Below are 21,120 nucleotides of genomic sequence, written 5' to 3'. Positions count from 1 at the left end.
GTTGTGCTATCACCTGGGGAGAGCACTCTCTTTTGGACTTAAGAATCCTGGTACAGTCACTCTCCTCACATCTCTTCAGTGCACAAGGCAGGTTACCCTCCACCACAAAGGGCTATGTCCCTAACACTTAAGCCTACCCACACTCCCAATCTTCCCAGCTGCTACCAGAGCTTAGACACCTCCCCTTGAGCAGGATGAGCCATTTCTTTGGGAAGATGAACAGAGCTCTTCTTCTGGTTGCCCAGGTTCCTCTTCCACTCAAGGGTTTACAAAGATTTCCCCAAACCTGAAATAATAGTAAATCTATAGCAATTCCTTCACCTTTGTCCTCATTGCTCAAAACTGAAATACATCACAAAGTATCATGTGTGGTTTCTGAGAAACCACATGTACTCGAACTTGGTTTTACAAGTTTCTGGAATTACCATTTACCAATTGGTATGGAAATATTTCAGTATTAATATTAACCATGGTTGTATCGGTGTGCACTGGTTCAATATCAGGCCTGCACATATAGAGTATAACAACTTCTTTACTCAGAAACATGGAACGCTAATCAGGTTTAGGAAAAAATACTCTTGTAGTAACATGTAGAGAAACTGAGAAAACAAAAACTAAGAAATTTGGGATAGTGGTTATCCTTCATGGAAAAGAAAATGGTAATTTTCTATTTAAATTGTGTGATACACTTAGATTTATTCTGTATGGTTCATAACATACACATATTTTCCACAAGAAATTTTCCTCAGGGTTGACATTCTGGGTTTACCATATCAGCTTGTGGCAAGCTCCCATTTTCTCCAACAATGCTATCACCATCGAACAAAAATGAGTAAGAAATCCTGGGAAGTCCTGAAATTGTGCTGAAATAAATATATTTATCTCGAGTTTCCCAACTGTATCTAAAGAAAGGAATGAGGCTAATTTGATGTGTCTTTTTCTTAGGATCTAGGTCAGTTGCCCATTACATTTTCTTCTAAATGTCGACAAAATTGCCCAGTACTTTTAAGACTTGTCAAACTTCCCAGAGTTTACTATTCACATTTTCTATTTTCCCACCCCTAATCTTTTGGCATCTCTTAAATTTCCAATAGTTTCTTATTCACAGTAACTATACTTGAGAATATATTTGGCCCCAGGTTTATGAGTTCATTGAAATAGGTTTGGTGTTTCTTTAATATTTTTTCATCTAAATGAATACCTTCTCACAAAGAAAATCTATCCTCTTCAACAAGTCTGGAGATCCTTTCTCTCTTGTTAATATTGTTATAAGGATGTTATCTTTCCCTAGCAAGTAGGATTTGACTTCCTTGATCTCAATTCAGATAGTTTAAAAGCCCTTCTCATTGTTTTGAGTTTTTGTTGTTGATACCATTTTCCTGCTATTTTGTATGTGTCCATACTTCCAAGCTCAGCATGGATCTCTAAATTCTAATCACAACAATTATAACCTGTTATTATTCAGGATCAACCCAGAGTTTTAGTATTTTCTAGGGTTTCTAGAAGTTAACAGTCATGGTTTCCTATTTCCCCTTTTAAAAAGCTGAGCCTTCTGAAATTAAGACTTCCTAAAATGTCAGATATGACACTACTGTGACAAACACTACCTTCCCATGCTTTGAAATGCCAGGAGGATACAGGTGCTCTCTGACCAGGAATTCAAGGAGAAGCACAGTAAATGCTGACCAGCATGTGGACAGATCAGTCTATGGTACAGTGACACTTTCTATGGATGCAGAGGATAAGATGGTGTAAAAGGAAAGTCTGTGCAACATAGCTATGGTAAAATAGAGATTAAAAGATCCAAATTATTACACTCAATTTAAAATTACTCTAAAAGAGAAACAGCTTTTCTTACCTTTAGGAAAGCTTCAAAGAAACTAAAACTAGAATAAACATTTCCAAAACTGCTTTGCTAAAAATGTCACCCAACACAGATACTTCTACTTCTGGAACTTGTCGTCTACTTTGTATCATCAGGAATTCAGCACAACAAATAACAAAATCATTACATCTCCTTAGTTCACATAGGAATAAGAGATAACACACTATACAACTTAAACTGACCATGAAAAGATTGTTTTATTCTGTGAAAATATTCTCAACAGAGAACACGATCTTAAACAAAGCATTTACCATTAAATCAACATGTGCACAAAAAGAGTAAAAATTACTGAAAAATTAAAGATTTCTTTTGGACAATTCACATGTTCAAAATTTAAGAATGATTTAAGAATGACTTAAACTGTATAAGTACAAATGTCTGTCCTATTGTAATAACCCATGTACAGGTTGCACTATTCCACGCGAAGGACCCTGCCTCCTACGGAAGCAAATCCTGCTTTGAGAAAAACAAACAGTAGCTTGAAAAGAACAGTTAGTCCTTACAAGAAAACCTTAAACTTTGCCCTCTGTGGCTGTCAGCCAAAAAAACACAAGCACTTCAGGCTTTGTACAGAGGACAAACACAGCCAGATCACATTTCCTCCTCACTGCTAACCTTTAAAATAAAAATAGCACTAGATTTTAAAACTACTTTATGTAGTCCGTCAGTACTGAATAATGTCACATTATATAAATAACCCTGTAAAGAGATTCAAAGTCTAAGCTATATAGTTTACTAGCCTCAAAGGTAATACACTATTTTATGTCAGCTGTGTAACAGGGGTGTACTTGATCTTATGAAGGCATTAACTTTCACACAATTGCCATTCAGCTTCAGTATAACTGGTAGTACGATTCAAATAACACTGGGGAAAAAATTATTAAAGCAGTCACACAGCTTCTAAAATATTGCTTAAAATCCAATAATACACAGACCATTTCATGTTCTTTCTTCCCTCAAAACAGTAACAAACAAAATTAATGAAGCTTCTGTGGTACAAATACCAACCCCCCAACCCATGCCCATCTCCCTGTTAAACACCACTAAGAAATTCGTTAAGATACAAGTCATTAACAGAATCACAAATGTGAGGCAGGACAACATGAGCAACAGGGGCACTAAGGACAATTATATTTACAAGTATAAACATACAGAAATTTCCATTTTACAAGTAAAAGTGCACATAGATCATTACAAAGTTTCACTAAATTTTATCTGGTTCAAACAAAAGCATCACTTGAAAACAGACTATCGTTGTAATAATCAAATAAGAACATGGTCACCCCAAATTAAAACACAATGGGGGGTCCATAAAACTTCTCATAAAAACACTGAGTAAAGTAAAATGGACTTGGACATGTCTTTAGCTTGATGCATAAATTTGAAGATGCACCATCAAACATGGTAGAGCTCTAAAAGCCACCTACCAAGGCTAGGTCGGCATCCACAGCAGCGCTGCCGAGTTAAAGGAGGTCGCACTGAGCTGACACATAAAGCCCTTTGTGGGATACTGTAGTGGTAGTGTTGGCAATCAACAGATTTAGGCACTCTAGTTTAAGGCAGCATTTGAATGGAAGCAGCTGACTTCTGACAACAGTCCTTTGTCTTGAGGTGGTGAGTATCTTGTGTTTATTATGCCAGGATTTCAGTGCTGACTATAGATTCTTCTTAGACTGAGGTGAAGATGTATTACATTTCAGAGTTCTTTCAACTGGGCTGTAGGCTAGAGCAGAGATGTTTTCTTTTTCTTATCATAAATACTTCAGATTCACAAACTACTTCTTCATAATGCCAAAACTGGAATGTTTGCAGTTGGGAAGTTATAGTAGGGTACACGAATACTACGATGGAAACATTAGTGCTGGAGATGTCTGACAAAGTGACTTGCACTACAAATGTAAAACAAAACAAAGACTTTGACAAGAACAAGGGATTATAAAGACATGCCTGAAAACTCTAGCCCAGTCGCTCTAGACATGCAACAGGATGTTAAGCAAGCACAGAGGTGGTGCAGGCAGACGCTGACAAATGGCAAGGGGTCTAAAAGACAATGGGTCTAAAGGCCAATTAAAACAGAGCTGGGATAGACGGTCCTGTTGGGACAGCCAAATGTAAGACAAATTTCATGACAGCTTTACGTTTTTTCTAACTTAAGTATCAGTAAAACAAATGGAAAAAAAGTTGGCCATTTTGGGCTTTTTTCCCTTTATGTGAATAATTGTGAATGAGGAATTTAAGGACTAGTATTAACAATGATTCTTTAAAACAATGTATGGAAATGATAATGAAGTTAGTAAAAAAAAAAAAAAATGTCTGCATGCATTCATGCAACTTGCTTCTCTCACTCTCTGAACCTGACAACTTAATACCCTCCCCCTAAAAGCAGCTGCATGTAACCTCCTTCAACATCTTGCCCATTTCCTCAGAAACCCTCTTCAGGAACCTGTAGTCCAGGAGGAAAAAAAAAAGAACAATTACTGAAGACCTTTGGTAAGACCAAAAGGGGTATTCAGTTTAAAGTGTCTGTCTCAAATGTCTAAAATCATTTTAATAGTCAGCTATGTGAAAACACCAGAAAAATCTGGACGTGAGCAAAATTAAGGACCAGTCTCTTAATTGCTTCTTTGCTTTACTTCCCCACATGACCAGCACTGCACAATCCTTAATTACATAGCATTTTGCAACAAATGCTTGTTAAAATTAATTGAAAAAAAAAAAAAAAAATCTTGAATTGATGATTGAGCTAAAATGAGGAAATGTCCTAAATGGTGCTACAGATAAAGTCCTACAACCCAGTTAGTCAAAAAAGGTTTTTCTTTTCAAAGTAAAAATTTGCCAGTACTTTCCTTCCATTCAAGATTTCCTCTCAGTTTATTTAGAATCTATTTTCCTATGTATAATTGCTAAATCATCACAAAAGTGGTATTTCCCAAAAGACATTTTTCAAGATGAAAAACTGTAAGTATTAATCTGGAAGGAAGACTGTACATTACTGAAAATTATTAGTATACTAGATGAAAATATTTTCAGGTCTCAAAAAAACTCCATTTTATTCACGTAGGAGCAAGACCAGGTTGATTTCTTTTACAGGTCTCTTGATTAGCCTACAACTAATATAGATTTATGCTCAAGGTGTTTGTTTTCTTCCTTTAAGAAAACAAAGCTAAGAATAGGGAGAAAACTGAAAACGACTGTATTGATTTTTTCAATTAGCCAACTATTACTTTTCTTCCTGGAAACTGCAGCTACAAAAATTCAAACTCCTAGGCCAAACCACTCTTTTGGAAGTTAGCTTTCAGAGCAGTTTTACTTATTTGAATTCACTTACAGTCACTGTGTTTTATGAAGCAAAGTGTGTGTTGGAGGAGGAGGGCTTCCTATATCTGGATTCCTGCCCAACAGATCAAATTCTATGACTTATAAGGCAGAAAAACACAAATCTTTCACAGAGACTTAAGCAGGACATAAAGCAAAAGGCTTTACACCAATAAAGCTTTACATCAATAAAGCTTCACACCAACGTCATTCAAATGGTAAAACATCATGAGAACAGTTTCTTGTGGTAGTAATATTCACATCTTTAAGATCGAGCCTACACTCAGCTCACATAGTGAACAATGTATCTTGGATGCCTTTAAGTTTTCTTGTTTTCCCACCCATGTGTTTTGTTTTATGTTATCATTCCTATGTCATACACATCACAAAACTGCCTGGTTAGTTTAGATGTAAGTTACTGCACCTTTACTGTTTTTCTCTAGGGTTACATCTATGTATGATGTGGGAACGTAGCCTTCTTCACCATTCTGTCTCCGAGCTCTTGTCCATCCATCACCTTTGTCTTCCTCAATTATGTATAGAACTTCACCTTCTTTCATTGCCAGGGTACCTTCATTATGTCCTAAATGAGAGTTTTCATAGCACAAGCATAATTAATAACTTCAAATAAAAGTTACAAATATACAAAACAACATGAAAACCTATTAGACTTCAATGTACCTGGAACCAAGAGCCCACTAACTCTCATTAGCAACAGCTCTATGATGCTTTAGTTTAACCAACACTTTCACAAACATTATGTCACTGGAAATGCACAATAACCCTGGGAAACTGGCATTGATATCACCCCCCACCCCAATGCAGCAGATGAAATATCTTAGCTACATTACGCGTGTTTTTGACAGGATACTCTTATTTCACTACTTCAATTCCTTTCCAGTTTTTTTTTTTTTTTTTAAAGATTTTACTTATTTATTTGACAGAAAAAGAGAAAAAGACAGAAAAAGGCAGCACGAGAGGGAATACAAGCAGTGGGGAGTGGAGAGGGAGAAGTAGACTTCCCACTGAGCAGGGAGCCCGATGTGGGGATCGATCCCAGCACCCCAGGGTCTTGACCTGAGCCAAACAAAGGCAGACGCTTGACAACTAAGCCACCCAGGTGCCCCTTCTTTCCCAAATTTGAGTGGCGCTGCTATCTAGAAAATTCATGAGGTATGGATCAGGAAAATATTACTGGAGGGTGGGAAGAAAAAAGAAAAGAATATAGTTTGGAGAGGGAATAGAGAAAAACCCAGGTTCAATTCCGCTGATAGTGGAGGCAGAATAGTCATAGCCACAAAACATGAACTTTCTTCGAAATCTCCTCAGACTCCGGGCTCTCCTTCTCCACTCAGGGCTCTCCTTCTTCTCCACTACCAACCACTTCCAACCAGATTAGCAGTAACAGTTTTCAATAATGAATCTTCATTTAACATATGATAAATTCTCGAGGTAACGTTAGAGCAAGAACTTAAATACTACTTTCTCAGAATGAGGAGTAACTAAAAACTTTATTCAACTTTAAAATCAATACAATGGATGGGTGGGTAAGGATCTTAAATCATATGCCACTTTATAACAAATGATTATGGAAGTGTTACTCTGCTCCTCTGTTAATTTAGGAAAAGGATTTTTCACAGTCCCAAGAGAGGGAAGGGCAACAAAAAATCTCCAAGAGAGAATCACAGTGTCCTCCTTTCCTCACAGGGACTGTTCTCCAACCATCAGAAGGGAAGGACGGCATAGTCAGAAGCAACCATATTCTCCTTCTCTCACTTGAAAATATAGCCTACAGGGTCTGAATATAATAGGGACATTCAGTTATGCCATGTGCCTTGTACCTGTCTCTCAATGATAGCAAGTTACAAGGAAGAGATTAAAGTGGCATCTGCTAGCCTTTTACTTCCTAGGTTGAGCTACATGCTCAAGCTGCTTCACCTGTGATGAGTACATGTAGTATTATTAAGGTATCTGGGGGAAATTAAATTCTGTTATCGACCAAAGTTGATAAATGAAATCTGTACTAGGATGCTGGTAACACAAGTAATTTTCTTTCAGTGTCATGTACTGAAGAAAAACCTCTATTTGTAATATAGTTAAAACAAAAATATTCATACTAATGAGCTGGGATTACAATTTGCTGACAATGAACTATACAACTAAGAACACTAAAGTGCATGATTCAATGTATGTAGACTTTAAGAAACCAGTTTTTATCAAACACAACAGAAAATTATACCATCAAAAGGGTAGATAGCTTTGCAGTGTCCAATAGCAGGCAAAGGATCGTCATCTTCAAATTCATCATCAAACTCACTGTGGTGACCATGTTGTTGAGTTGGTCCACGGACTTCTTGGTTTGCATCATCAGTGTAACTTCCCTCGGGACTATAAAACATAAAAGTATACCTCATCAAATATCACAAACATGGGAACTTTTTATGCTATCTACAAGCTGAATTCCTCAGATCAGTTCAGAGAACTAAATATCAATGACACAGTTTCAAATTAAGCCTTTATTCTCTTCAATCTTGATGATATACATAAATTGCTGGTAATACAAAATACTTCTTTGTTGACTCTCCTGAAATTAAAAAATTACAATGTTCTAGGCATATGGCATGCATTCATAAGTACGTCTCACTATCACTGGGTCTAGAGATAAAATGGGAGAATGGAGGGGACACTTGTCTTTCATCACTGCAGATTTATTACTTCCTCTTTTGGCAAAAGAACCCTAAAATTCCATAGGGGACCCATCCAGACCCATGTTCAGTTCCCAGGCTTCAGGCAGAGCTTTGTCCTGACTGCAAAGGGCCTGTCTCAGCACAGCACAGCACGTGTATGGTCAGAGTGAACAGTTCATGAAGAGGTTTATAACCCAATCAGGTAGAACAGACCCCAGAGACTTTTCTTTAGGACTGAAGAGAAGCTCCCTCTCTGCCTTCTCTACTGGACTTGAACCTGAAGAAATATGAGCCTCAAACTCTGAAAGCTCATCATATGAAGACTTCAAATGGAGCCAACATAGGAGAAGGCAGAACTCTAAGGTGGAGAGAAACAGTTCTATCATCTGAGTTGCTAGATCAAGCTCTCCCTAGAGCAAGCCAATAAAATCCCTTTTTAGTTTAAGCCAGTTTGGGTATTTATTATTTATTCTGTCCCTGAAAGCAAAAAGACTCCTAATAAAGTTAACTTCCAATTAATCATGCCAACAATGAAGTTAGTAAAACTCAGAAAATTCAAAAGAACAGGTAATCCAAAGGTATTTTTTTCTTAAAATTTTTTTAAAAAGAGAAAAGTGTTAATAATTTTGCTAAAGAATCAAATGACTGGAGCGCCTGGGTGGCTCAGAGGTTTGGGCTGCTGCCTTTGGCTCGGGTCATGATCTCAGGGTCCTGGGATCGAGCCCCGCATCGGGCTCTCTGCTCCGCGGGAAGCCTGCTTCCCTCTCTCTCTCTCTCTGCCTGCCTCTCTGCCTACTTGTGATCTCCGTCTTTCAAATAAATAAATAAAATTAAAAAAAAAAAAAAAAAAAAAAAAAGAATCAAATGACTGAATAAGGTAATGGGAATTCTGTATGAATAGAAATTAAAAGCACTTTGGAAGCCATGTTCTTAAATAACACAAACTAGAGATTATATTACTTTAATCTAGGTTTTACCTAGTAACAAAAACCAGTATATTTTTAAGTATCTCTTGAGATACTAAAGATAGGTACTCTTTCAAGAGTGATAACATAAGAAAAGAGAAGGAAGAACTAAAATTTATCAAGCACATACTATTCCCAGGTATTTTACTACGAGGTGCTTTATGTACATTATTTCATTTATTACTAATAACCCTGTATAATAGGTATTTTAATCTCTATTTTATATTTTAAGAAACAGACTCAGATTATTAAAAACAAACTTGTTCAAATTGCACTGTAATTAAGTAGTAAGCCAAGATTTTATACTAGATCTCTCAAATTCTCTCTAAAGAGAATCCTAATTTGTTGGATGTTAGTGGAGGAGTGGGAGAAGACATATACACAGCGGGGGAAATATCACAAATGGTATGAAAACATGGAAACTTAGCAAAATGCCTTTCGGAAGCTGTGATGCAAACTAACAATACAGATTTTTTTTTTTTCCTTCACAAAACTTTGAGCAATTTAATAGTTAAGTTTTTCTTTGGCATACGCCACCCAACTCCATCTAAACCCTGGAATATTCCCAGGTCAGAGGAGCCTATGCCTCCAGACTGTAGCTCCACAAATTTTCTGTTCCTATCTCTGTTTTAAGATGCATGACAATCTAATACAGATCATTAATAGGAAATTTCATATTTTTACCTGTAGCTACTGTAAAGAAACAGAAAGTCATTTAAGTTCACAAAACTAATGTTATTAAAAGCCAAACCTATTAAATCAGGGAAGAACTCTATGAATTTTAGGACAAAAAGGTGAGAAAAATTTGAGGGAAAAGAAGAAATACACATAAAATGCAAAAAGTGACCTTTCTCGTCCCTGTGTTACAAGATGATTTATGTCACTGCTATGTCTTCTGTCTCCTCTCCCACCTGTTTTGCCTTCAACTTCAGAGAGCCAAGCCTTAGGGAAAAAAAATAAGTAAAACTTAGCTCAATAAATATTTTTAAAAGTTCCCAAGTTAGTCTACATTTCAAATGTGCTTTAAGTTTTTATAATTACCTATTTCTTAAAGAAGGGAAACCTTTATTCTGGTTTGATCAATGACCAACTTTACAGGGGGTAAGAAAAGCAGGTTTAGTTTCACATAGTTTTAATTAAGAAAAACTTGAATGAGAAACTAATTCTAAAGATTATATACTATAATGATCCCTTTTAGACCATACACCCTAAAATTAAATAAAAATTTGAAGATGAAATTGTAGCAAAAACCAACCTATCATAATGAAGTTTATAAAAATGATTTTACCTTAGACAACTGCAAAACGAACCTACCTCATTCTTATGTATTTCCATTCGTAGGCGGTCAATATTATTCATGGTCTCTGCTAATTTAGGCTGCAAACTCCCTGGATCCCCCATTTGTGGATTTTTCTCATACACATCTTTCATTTTGTTGAGTGCTTCTCTGGAAATGGGAAGGAAGTCACAGAATATTCACTTCTTATGTTTCCAGGTAAACATACCTGGAATGATTCTGGTGAATCTCACATAGCCTGATCTTAAGAGTCCCATCTCTTTAAATTTAGTCAAACATTACCAGCTAAAGATAACCTGCATAAAGATGATAATATAATGTATACAGAGTAAGTAATTTATGGAGACCGTCTTATCAAATATTTGGAATAAAAAAATAGATTTCTAATTTCTTGCTTCTCATTTATAAGATTTTATACATAGTATAAATACATACTGTATATATGTTTATTGTGTGTGTGTGTGTATATATATTATGTATGTCTTTGTACATATATAGGTTAAATTAAGGCCTGGAAAAATATTTTTCAATATTCTTTTTTTTTTTTTTAAAGATTTTATTTATTTATTTATTTATTTTTATTTATTTGACAGAGAGAGATCACAGGTAGGTAGAGAGGCTGGCAGAGAGAGAGAGAGAAAAAAAAACAGGCTCCATTCTGAGCAGAGAGCCCGATGTGGGACTCGATCCCAGGACCCTGAGATCATGACCTGAGCCGAAGGCAGCGGCTTAACCCACTGAGCCACCCAGGCCACCCCAATATTCTTAAATTCGCTTCTGAAATCAAATTCATTATATCCCCATGCAGTCATACCTTCCTCAGTGTGCCTCATCTTAAATCACAGCATCTTTGTCCTCCCACTCAACTATGCTAGAAATAGGAATGCCATCTTTCACCTGTCCCTCTCCCAGTTCATTCATCTCTTCTTCATTTCTCTAATCATATCACTGCCAGTTATACCTCAATCAGCACTCTGTGACTCCCTCTAATATCTGACATTACTGACTAACACTCTAATAATCTTTTCCACCCTGATTTCTTGGAGGTTCCATTTTCTTTCCCTTCTCACCTCTACTATCTCATCTCCCTCTCTGGTTCTTCTCTATTTCTGTTCAAACTCTAAATGTATGTTACATAAAATGATAAACGTTTCTTCTCACCTCATCCTACATTCATTTTTGAAAATGTCTCTTGTTTTTGTTTTCTAGTCTTATTGAGATATAATTGACTCTTACTAACTTCAGAGGATACTCAAATCTCCAGTCTTCCTTCTTACCTAAGTTCTAGACACCCTGAACAGGTATCCTTTTTGTTGTCCACCTAGTGCCATGTTTCTTTAACTGTGTGCTCTTTGTTCATTTTTCTTTTTAAAATAAGCCCTTAAGTGTGGTGAAGTATTATCTAGTGCTTCTAAGTGCAAGGAGGCTGTGAGGTGCCTTATCGAGAAAATACATGCATGAGTTACAGTGCTACTGGGCCTGAGTTCAAGTTAGTGAATGAACAGTATATATTAAATTATGTGTCTTCAAAAAGAAACATATATAAAACAGAGTTATAATCTGGACAGTTCAGTGGGTTAAGTATCCGACTCCTGATTTCAGCTCAGGTCATGATCTCCGGGTCCTGGGATCAAGCCCTGTGTTGGACTCCATGCTCAGCCAGGAGTCTGCTTCAGATTTCCCTCTCCCTCTCCTTCTGCCCCTCCCCCCCACTCATTCTTTCTCAAATAAATAAAATCTTCAAACAAAACAAAACAAAATAAAGTTACAATTGATCAGTTGATAAAAATGTGACCAGAAGCTAACTGGAGCTTAAACCTGTACTTCACTATTCACAGTGACTTTATAGAATATAACTACTATAAATAATGAGAATTGACTACATTACAATATTTAATTTACAATTAAGTATACTATCACACCATTGTACAACTCTTAAGATCAAAACTTTAATCACTTCTACACCTGAAACTGAAGTGACACTGTGTATCAACTATACTTCAATAACAAGAAAAACAAAACAAAACACTAAATCTGGAATGAAACTGCCTGAGCTGCAAAAAAACAAAAACAAACAACCCCAAAACCTTCAATTACTTATGTTATAGTTTAAGCTCCAATTTTATCTTCAGTATAAAAGCAGATAGTAAGGTACCAATTCACTTAATAACCCTTTATTCATCATAACTATCTGTTCACGAAAACAAAACAGAACTAAAGGAAACTTTACATAAAATTGAAAAAAAATTACAGCTTCAAATCCATGAATCTGAAGCTGTAAGTAATAAGTATTATTTGTTGCAAACAAAATAATTAAAGCTTTAGGTTTTGACTGAACTCAATGTATATATCGAAGCAAAATGAAATGTATCAAAGTGTAAGAGATGGTTAGTGCTGGTGAAACGATTTTGAAAATGAATCCTCAAACTATTCTGCAATATTAGGAAAGCACAAATATAGACTACTGGCATCCAAGGGGTAAGCTGCAACCTAAGAAACTAACATTTCATTATTACCTGTGACATGGCAACCATAAAATTTTTCAAAGTTTAGGAGTCTACTTTTCCCTCAAAAGGTATTTCAATTAGAATATATGATTTTTAAACCTTCATACATCACATTTAAACACATCATTGAGAGTCAACCTCTTAAAGAATAATATGGTAGAAAAGACTTAATGGAAAATACTTTTGGTCTGATTCTTTTTGTAGCTCTCGGTTAAGTTCATCGATGCGCTGCTGCAGCTTTTTACGTCTCTGTTCTGGTGGCAGATGACTGAAATCTTCTAGTGCTGGGCCCTGAAAATCATTATAAAAGACATTTTCAGGACATTTTATTTTTTAAATATATTCACTATAAAATAAAAATACATATCAATTTTAAGTTTAATTTCAAATTAGCCCCCCAAACAACTCTTTTTAAGAAATCGTAACAGATATGTATGTTGATTAAAACAACTGTATTGAAGAAAGAGCTCAAATTCCAGTCAGTTTATAAAGTCATAAAATAGAATATGTAAAGATGTAACCAGATGAAGAAAATTGTAATGACCACTATCAGATTATTTTCAGGTCTTGGCAGTTAAAATAAATACATATGAACCTTCTTACGGCAACAACAAAAAAATGGAAACACGTAACATTTCTCACCTATACAAATTGTTTTATAGATAACAGCACATTGCCAAATCAAATATTGCAAATGTTGACTGCAAATATGAAAATTTATAGAAATAAGCAACTTACCTCATGAAGATAATCTAATTGGTGAAATATATTTTGATATTGAATAACCTTTCAATAATTACATTTATTAAGCCACTCTTTAGAACCAAAACATACCTGATTATTAAAAAACAAAAGGTAGAACTATCCCCTGTGTGAAATATAAGAAATTATTCTAATAAGGAAATATTCATTATCCTTTTGTACAACCTAGTAACAACCCTCAGTTATTCCTGAAAGAAAGTTACAATCCAAAAAGAGATGGGATCTCGTTCTTTAGGAAAGATGCTTGATGTTTGAAAATTTTTTAATGTTTTAATATTCAAGAAACTATCATTTAAGAAAAAGTACTAGTATTTAGATGTAAACTTCTGATTCAAATTATGTCTTTCTCAAGTGTTAATCATGTCACTCTTATTTGTCTTATTAGAGCTTGCTTACACAACAGAGCCAATATTAGCAACTACTGATTCCATTTACTATAAACCCATATTTACATCTTCAGTTTTTATACACTCCAAAAACTGATAACATTTTTCTTTTGGTGATTTTAGGAATATGCCAGTTCAATTTTCCAAGTATCGTTGAAATGAAATGCATCCTTGCTCTTTAGGCCACTTATGCATATAACATATGCTAAGTAGCTTTATTTCACCATCTGTAAGAATACTTCCTTGACTTTAAAAAAACTCACTTTTAGGATGGAGCCATGATCAAAGGTAACATTTAATTAATAAACAGAATCTCCAGAATTTTCCCCAAGTGGCCCATACATTATGGATATTTAACAAGCTTGCCTTTAAAAAGGCAGAGTATCTTGTCTGAGTAATTTTTGTTCTTTAATCTACCAGGTAGCAGAAAAAAGAATCTGTCAATCAACTAAATCTGACCTAACTAAATGAATGGGAGAATTCTTAAAGAAGGTGCCTTTAAATTTAGTGGTCAATTATTAATGTAAACTGTCAGATTTAACCTAATTTCAGGTACAGGTTTTGAAAACTATTACATATGTGCCAAAGATAAAACTTCATTATCTATATTTGCAAAATATTTCTTAAAAATTCTGAAAAGCTACTTAATGAAGAAATATAATTCAGTGTGGTTTTTGTGTAGTATTACAATAAACTCATAATTACCATAAGTAAACCTTCCAGATTTCTACTTACCCCTAATTAAACCTTGTTCTCAAATTTATTACACAATGGATACTTGGGCATTTCTGATATCTCATTTTGACACTATAACCTGTTCTTTTACAGAATATGAGAACTAAACATGCTACTTCCTATAGATATAAAGACCTCTGAGGCATTTTACAACTCTTCCTACTACAAGGGAATTAATTTCTAAAAGGACAGACTACCAGTCTGAAATTAAGTGGTTTGAAAGAGAGTGGTCTATTTTCCAAAAATAAGAAACTATGCAAGCAAAGATTTGGGGGTTAGGTCTTCACAATGTAGTTCCATTAATGTGTCTGAAATGTATAAAGGACCATCACACACATACACTACACACACACACACACACACACACAAAATTTTGGTTATGTGTGCTTTTATTCCCATTCAGTAGTACAGAAGAAGAAAGCACGGACTCTCTAATGAAATTAGTAGGAAATTTTCTTTCTTACTGTTTTGAAAATCTAATGATTCTTAAGATAAACTAGAAATAAAAATTTATACAATTTTAAAAGATGTTAAGAAAAATTATTTTTAATTTTCCATCTGTAAAAATATGAACTTTTGTTCTACCACATAACTTTAAAATAATGATTAATTATAATTTTACGCTCCGTTAACATGACAAGGACTCCACTCAGTAACATTTAAGAACGTAATGGGTTGATTACAGTTAATCACATTATTTAATTTTATGACATCAAGAGATACTGGCATATATTGGACTATGGAATGAATTATAAAAAAAAAAAAAAGACGCATACAAGGTGAAAATGTGCGGTTGTACCTTACCACTTATTTTCAATTAAAAAAAAAAAAAGTTTTGAAATTATTTAATGTTGGCACAGTATATAGATCAGCACATAAGGCTTACCATCTTCACCGACCACTGAATAGTTCAATGGAAAACAGAAAGAAATGGTAAATTATTCACATGAAATCATAATACAGAAGATGCAGTAACTTATACTTTTTTTTTTACAGTATTAAAATAAATCATGAACATTTCACAATCCAAACAATTATGCCAGAAAAACAATTTTAAAGCACATGTTGGGGAAAGTAAATTACTTGCAAAATAAAAAATACACTGATGATAATGGGCAGATATTTTCTAAATGCAACTAAAACCCAAAACAGAAATCATTTGATTAGTAATCATTTATTTTCTTCTTTAAAAGATAATCTTTTCTATAAGTAGATTCACTTATATAGCTCTTTATTCTCAAAATACTAATATCTGAAGAGCTAAATATAAAGATCTACTATTGGCCATTTAAAAGAAATCTTATATGAAGTATTAAAAAAAGAAAGGCTCTTCCCAATGCATTAAACAAAATACCATCACAGGATTTTTATAGTTCAAAATAAATTTCAAATAAATTCCAAATTTAGTTCAAATAAAATTCAAAATTTTGAATTTAAATATGTCAAGGGTAGATAAGGGTAATATTTCTACTTTAGTTTTAAGGGTTTTTTTAAAGAAAATTATATTATCAAAATAGTAACTGAGTCACCCAGACTCAAGTTTCCCATACATATTTCCTAATAGACACAACTATATGGGGTAAATGTTTCTTTGAAGATCAAGTTTCTATTTTTCAAATTTTATTCTGAAATCCGTATGTTCAATAAGCAGCACTAAAAATATAATGGCAATTTTTAGAAAACTGGATACAATTTCTCAAAATATGAAATGACATAGCCAGAATGCTCTCATACAGTATATATACCACTAATGTGTCTGTGTGTGTGTGTGTGTGTGTGTGTGTGTGTACACACACACACACACACACACACACGCCACATTATGTGGGTTAGCAACTGGCATTGCATCTATCAAGCACTCCCAGTAAACACGTGTGCACACATGTGCACGCTAACGCACGCACACACATACACACACACACACCCCTTGTGACCCATAATACGCAATACAGCTTTAAAAAATTAATTTTCACATTCAATGTGTTTGGTTCACAACCTCTGAAATTTATTTTTCCCTATTTTCTAAATCATCATGTTTTAGAAAACGTGGGGGATGTCAGGTAGAATTTCAAATAAAAAAAGCTGAATATTAATAAATAACTGACAAAAATATCTACCCCTTATCTCCAATGAATTAGCTATATATACTGATGGTTATGATGATAAGAAAGATGACATTTATTATTCATTATCTTTCCAAATTAAGCTTAACATTCTTTAGACTGTCAGTAGTTTCAGGGAACAAAACCACAACTTATTTTGGTATCACAAAATTCCTGATAAAAAGATTAAAAGGATTAAATTTTAAAAAGATATTCACAATCTTTAATTTTATTAATACAAAATTATACAGAACACAAGAAGCAAATATGTTAAGTATTTTAATTTATCTGTTATAATTTTCCCCAGCTAAATTTAAGTGAAATAAAATTATTTTTCCAGTTTCTATAGTAGTATGTTTTAAAGAAAATATTAAGATGATTATAACTGAAGTATCAAATGCTTCAGTTTTAGGTTAATCTAGTTTCTTATCAATTAGAAGATTAATTTATAGTTCAATAATCTTAGATTTGGAGATACAAAATACAAGTTCTTTGTAAAAATATTAGAAATACATCAAAATATTTTTTAAGTGATTCATGTTCAATGCATAAATACCCTCTTACTCTCATAAACAATTATCATGTACCTATAACTAGAAAATTTCATAAATCCCCATACCTTAATAAATACACAAAGGAACTAAAAAGGAAATCAGGCTATTATAATTATTATATGTATTTCATTTAAAGATAGGGAAATCCTGATAACTATATTCTGAATAAATAAAAGCATACAAATATGACTTTAGGTTTTTCAGATCATGAATAATTTAGATAGAAAACATGGACTTACTATTGCTAGATAAATCTTCCCCTCCAAAAAAGGATTACACAGAAATCTCAAATAGTTACAGAGTAAAATTATTTGTTTCTATATGAAGTAGTTAATTTTATGTGTGCACCAAAGTAATGGTCCACCTAACCACTAATGGTTAGGTCTTGATGTCACAGAAGGAAATTATACACCACCAGCCCTCAGAAAAGGTCTATTGGTCAAAAACATCAGTCCAATGAAACATTTCTCATACCCTTAAAAATATTAGGAACTACACAACTAGGTTTAATTTAAAAAAAAAAAAAAGAAAGAAAGAAAGAAAGAAAAGAAGAAAAAGAAATTATAATTTTTTAGGAAAGCCAAAAGGAGGTATTTAGGAAAAACAATGTAGCAAACATAATTCAAAACAAGAGTTTCTGATTTGAACGGTCCAACTCTTCTGCTTTAAGAAATCTTAAGACTTACTTTGTAAGCTTAATGGACTGACATGTAAATCTGGCTTTTTAAAGCTTCTCTTCTTTTTCAATTTTTCTCATTGGGAAAATTCTTCAGTGGCAGAAAAATATTCTACAAGTTAATTTTGAAATAGAATCTGATAAACTACCAAATACCAAAATGAAAAATTTCTCAATAATAATAAACTTTGTTTTCTGCTCTATCCTCTAATCCCCTAGAGTTAATTTATCTGCCATATTTTCTACCTTCCATGTTGCTTTTCCCTTGGTTTGAAAACTAATAATAAGAGGAGGAAGATTTTGGCCTTCTGGAACTGGCCCCCGCCAGAACAATGTACTAATATTTAAAATTAAAGCAGTAAGCGTAAATAAGACAAATAATGACTAAGCAGATACTTTTAAGTTCTACAGCTTATAAAATTCTACCTTAAAAATGAAGATGTCACATATTTAAACTTCTTTCTCTAGAGCTCAGTTTTAACTTCCTAAACTTTTCCACAGAACTATATTTATTTCCTATTTCTATAACTATACAGTATAGATTACTGTAACTGGGTCTGATAGACTTGGTGTATACAAAGCTATAGCTATAAATAGTAATTTTGCAAGATTTATGTAACAGAATTTAATTAAGTCTAAATCATCATAGAGAATAAAGATGGGAATTCTACCCGCATAACTCAATCAACAGAAATCCCAAGTATGATGTCTTAAAAGTCCTTCAAAGAAGTGTTAAGGGCTTTTAAAAATGAATACAGGTACCTATACTGCTTGTAAGTATAATACAGACTCATTCCTAGAGACTTTTCAGAAAGTCGTTAATTACCTATATCATTCACACACAGAATAAGGTAAGATAGATGTAAAAATATTCATGACATTACAGGAAAAAAGGAAGTCCAAAAAGGGACACCATACACTAGAACACATCTGCTGCATTACTGACAATCACTTCAGTTTGTCATATTGTTTTAATGAAAATGCAGAGAATAATGTAATCCTTCCCTAAACAAATATATCTTGCTCTGCATATGGCCCAAAGAGAAACTCAACTAAGGCAATTTGTAGAAAAGACTATAAAATGTATTAAAACCAGACAGGCTAGACAGAGAAGGAAAGAGAAGACACAAAAACAAAGAAGGAAGACAGAGAGAAAGGGAGGAGAAAAGACAGTGGGGGGAGAGTGGGCAGCAAAAACAAGAGCCCAACTATAGTTTATCACCACTAATGATTAGATTTCTTATGGCACTGATAGACTCAAGAGTTCTCACCTGTGGGCTTTCAAACCTATGTTTTTCATATGTCCAAACAAATGCTTAAATTTCATAAACATATCTAAATTGTGAGCTATGAACATTATAAACACAACCTTAAAATCAAACATAAAATAAGAGAAATTAGCTTCACTGACATAATGGAGTAACACTAATATTTATCACTTGTATAACAGCTGTTGCTAAAAAAATAGTTTAGGGGCGCCTGGGTGGCTCAGTGGGTTAAAGCCTCTGCCTCGGGCTCAGGTCATGGTCTCAAGCCCCACATCAGGCTCTCTGCTCAGCGGGGAGCCTGCTTCCCGCCCCCTCCCTCTACCTGACTTTCTGCCTACTTGTGGTCTCTCTGTGTTAAATAAATAAATAAAATCTTAAATAAATAAATAAGATTTTAAAGATGAATAAAAAATAGTTTAATATTGCATTTTACTATTCTAAAATTTTTCACTTACAGAGAATATCTTCAGTTTTAAGTAAACATCAAAGGCTGGCCAATTTTTTTTTTTAAAGGAAAAATCCTGATAAAAAGTACTTTTGGTTTCGTCCAAGAACACAAATTCCACATAAACATTACTCAACATCTAGTATTTTATAGGCTTTTTAATTTACAAAATACTTACTAATGTATTATCTTACTTTGATGTACAATACTAATATTTAACATGCCTTTCCTTAATTAAGTACTGGAAACTGTTTTTATACTTCTAAAGGTAGGGCAATTAAAATCGAACGTGATTTTTTTATTGTCAACAAAATATAAATTGGCAGAAGTCATTATTAGTGACAAATTATTGCATGAGTAACTCCAGTGACAAATTACTGAAAGTCTTAAAAATGTAAATACATTACAAGACAATGGTGGACATATGATTTCACATAAACAAAAAATAGCTAATATGATTGTACCCAGCACCCTCTTTATAATACCATTCTTTTATGGTTGAGCATTTCAAATGTTATAAAGAGGAGTTGTTTTTAACTTGAGGGTAGCTATACTTAATTCTGTGGTGTTTTTAAACTGCATATTTACAGGAGAGAGCCTTATAATGAGGGTGGAGAGTATTAAAAGCCACACTACACACACAATAGGCCATCATGCATTTTAACCCATTATTAAACTTACCCCTCTTTTGAGGCTTCTGAAAGAAGGAATTCTGGGCTTCCCTGTTTTTATTTCATTCATACAATAATGCACGGGCTCAATGGAGAATGTGAGAAACTGGGACCCATTAGGAGTACTGGATGTGAATAAACTAGTAGGGGTTAAGGGTGGGGACTGTGGCTAATATGGAAATAAAGAAAGGAATCAATAAGCCAAATGTGCATAGTTTTTTCCTAAATGAAAATTCTATTTTTGGCAACATACTTTTCACAAAATAAATCTCAAAGTTTTCTATAAAAATAAGAGAATTAACATAGTTTTGCCAAAACTGTCATTTTAAAAAGTCAAATTTACTTTAAAAAATGTACCATTTCATTTGATCACTTTTTACAAGCTGACATTAAAAATATAGAGTACACAAATTATAATGTTAGAGCAATATGACCTACATAAAAAAATTCTCTTCTGGTTTCTAGAATATTAGCACTACCTAATTGGTTATACTTATCCTGTACTTGTCAGAGATAAAGGTGGCAGCTACAGGTAGAGTTACCTAGATAGGTAATGTTTATTAAAATATTAAAATTGCAACTATTATCACAAATAGGCAAATTTCATTACATTTGTGGTTTTTCTCTCAGACTGTTTCTATTTCATCCTCATTACAACTCATTAAAAAAAAATCAGTAGTCCTTATTTTTCTAAGCTCCATCTACTTTGATTTGACTTTTTAAAAAGTCTCACCTCTCAACTTCTCACCTGGAAAATATTATTAAAAGCATGAATAATGATTGAATTAATTCTAAGTGCATTTCTAAAGATATTTATAGGTATATTATAATTTGAGTTATATTTATGCACATTCTTATGTCAAGA

The 21,120-nt window shown here is 33.7% G+C and overlaps 1 protein-coding gene across 3 annotated transcripts in view; it reads right to left on the bottom strand.

The window, feature by feature from the left end:
• Window positions 1-2,063: 2,063 nt before the first annotated feature.
• The window catches only part of FNBP1L (formin binding protein 1 like), a 105,409-nt gene continuing 86,352 nt past the window's right edge, over window positions 2,064-21,120 (bottom strand). Inside the window, exons 10-16 of one of the 3 annotated variants that reach the window (XM_082688714.1) lie at window positions 20,266-20,424; window positions 15,426-15,440; window positions 12,838-12,947; window positions 10,167-10,299; window positions 9,700-9,794; window positions 7,440-7,588; window positions 2,064-5,783 (exon numbers count right to left, since the gene is read on the bottom strand). In XM_082688714.1, coding sequence (XP_082544840.1) covers window positions 5,605-5,783; window positions 7,440-7,588; window positions 9,700-9,794; window positions 10,167-10,299; window positions 12,838-12,947; window positions 15,426-15,440; window positions 20,266-20,424 — 840 coding nt within the window. In that variant the 3' untranslated portion in view covers window positions 2,064-5,604. The remainder of the gene's footprint in view (window positions 5,784-7,439; window positions 7,589-9,699; window positions 9,795-10,166; window positions 10,300-12,837; window positions 12,948-15,425; window positions 15,441-20,265; window positions 20,425-21,120) is intronic. The other 2 variants (XM_082688713.1, XM_082688712.1) reach the window with 2 other exon arrangements.

The sequence above is a fragment of the Mustela nivalis genome (genome assembly GCF_964662115.1).
Source record: "Mustela nivalis genome assembly, chromosome: 10".
Classification (NCBI taxonomy): domain Eukaryota; kingdom Metazoa; phylum Chordata; class Mammalia; order Carnivora; family Mustelidae; genus Mustela; species Mustela nivalis.
The sequence above is the reverse complement of the archived record's forward strand: the minus strand, read 5'-3'. Positions and strand labels throughout refer to the sequence as shown.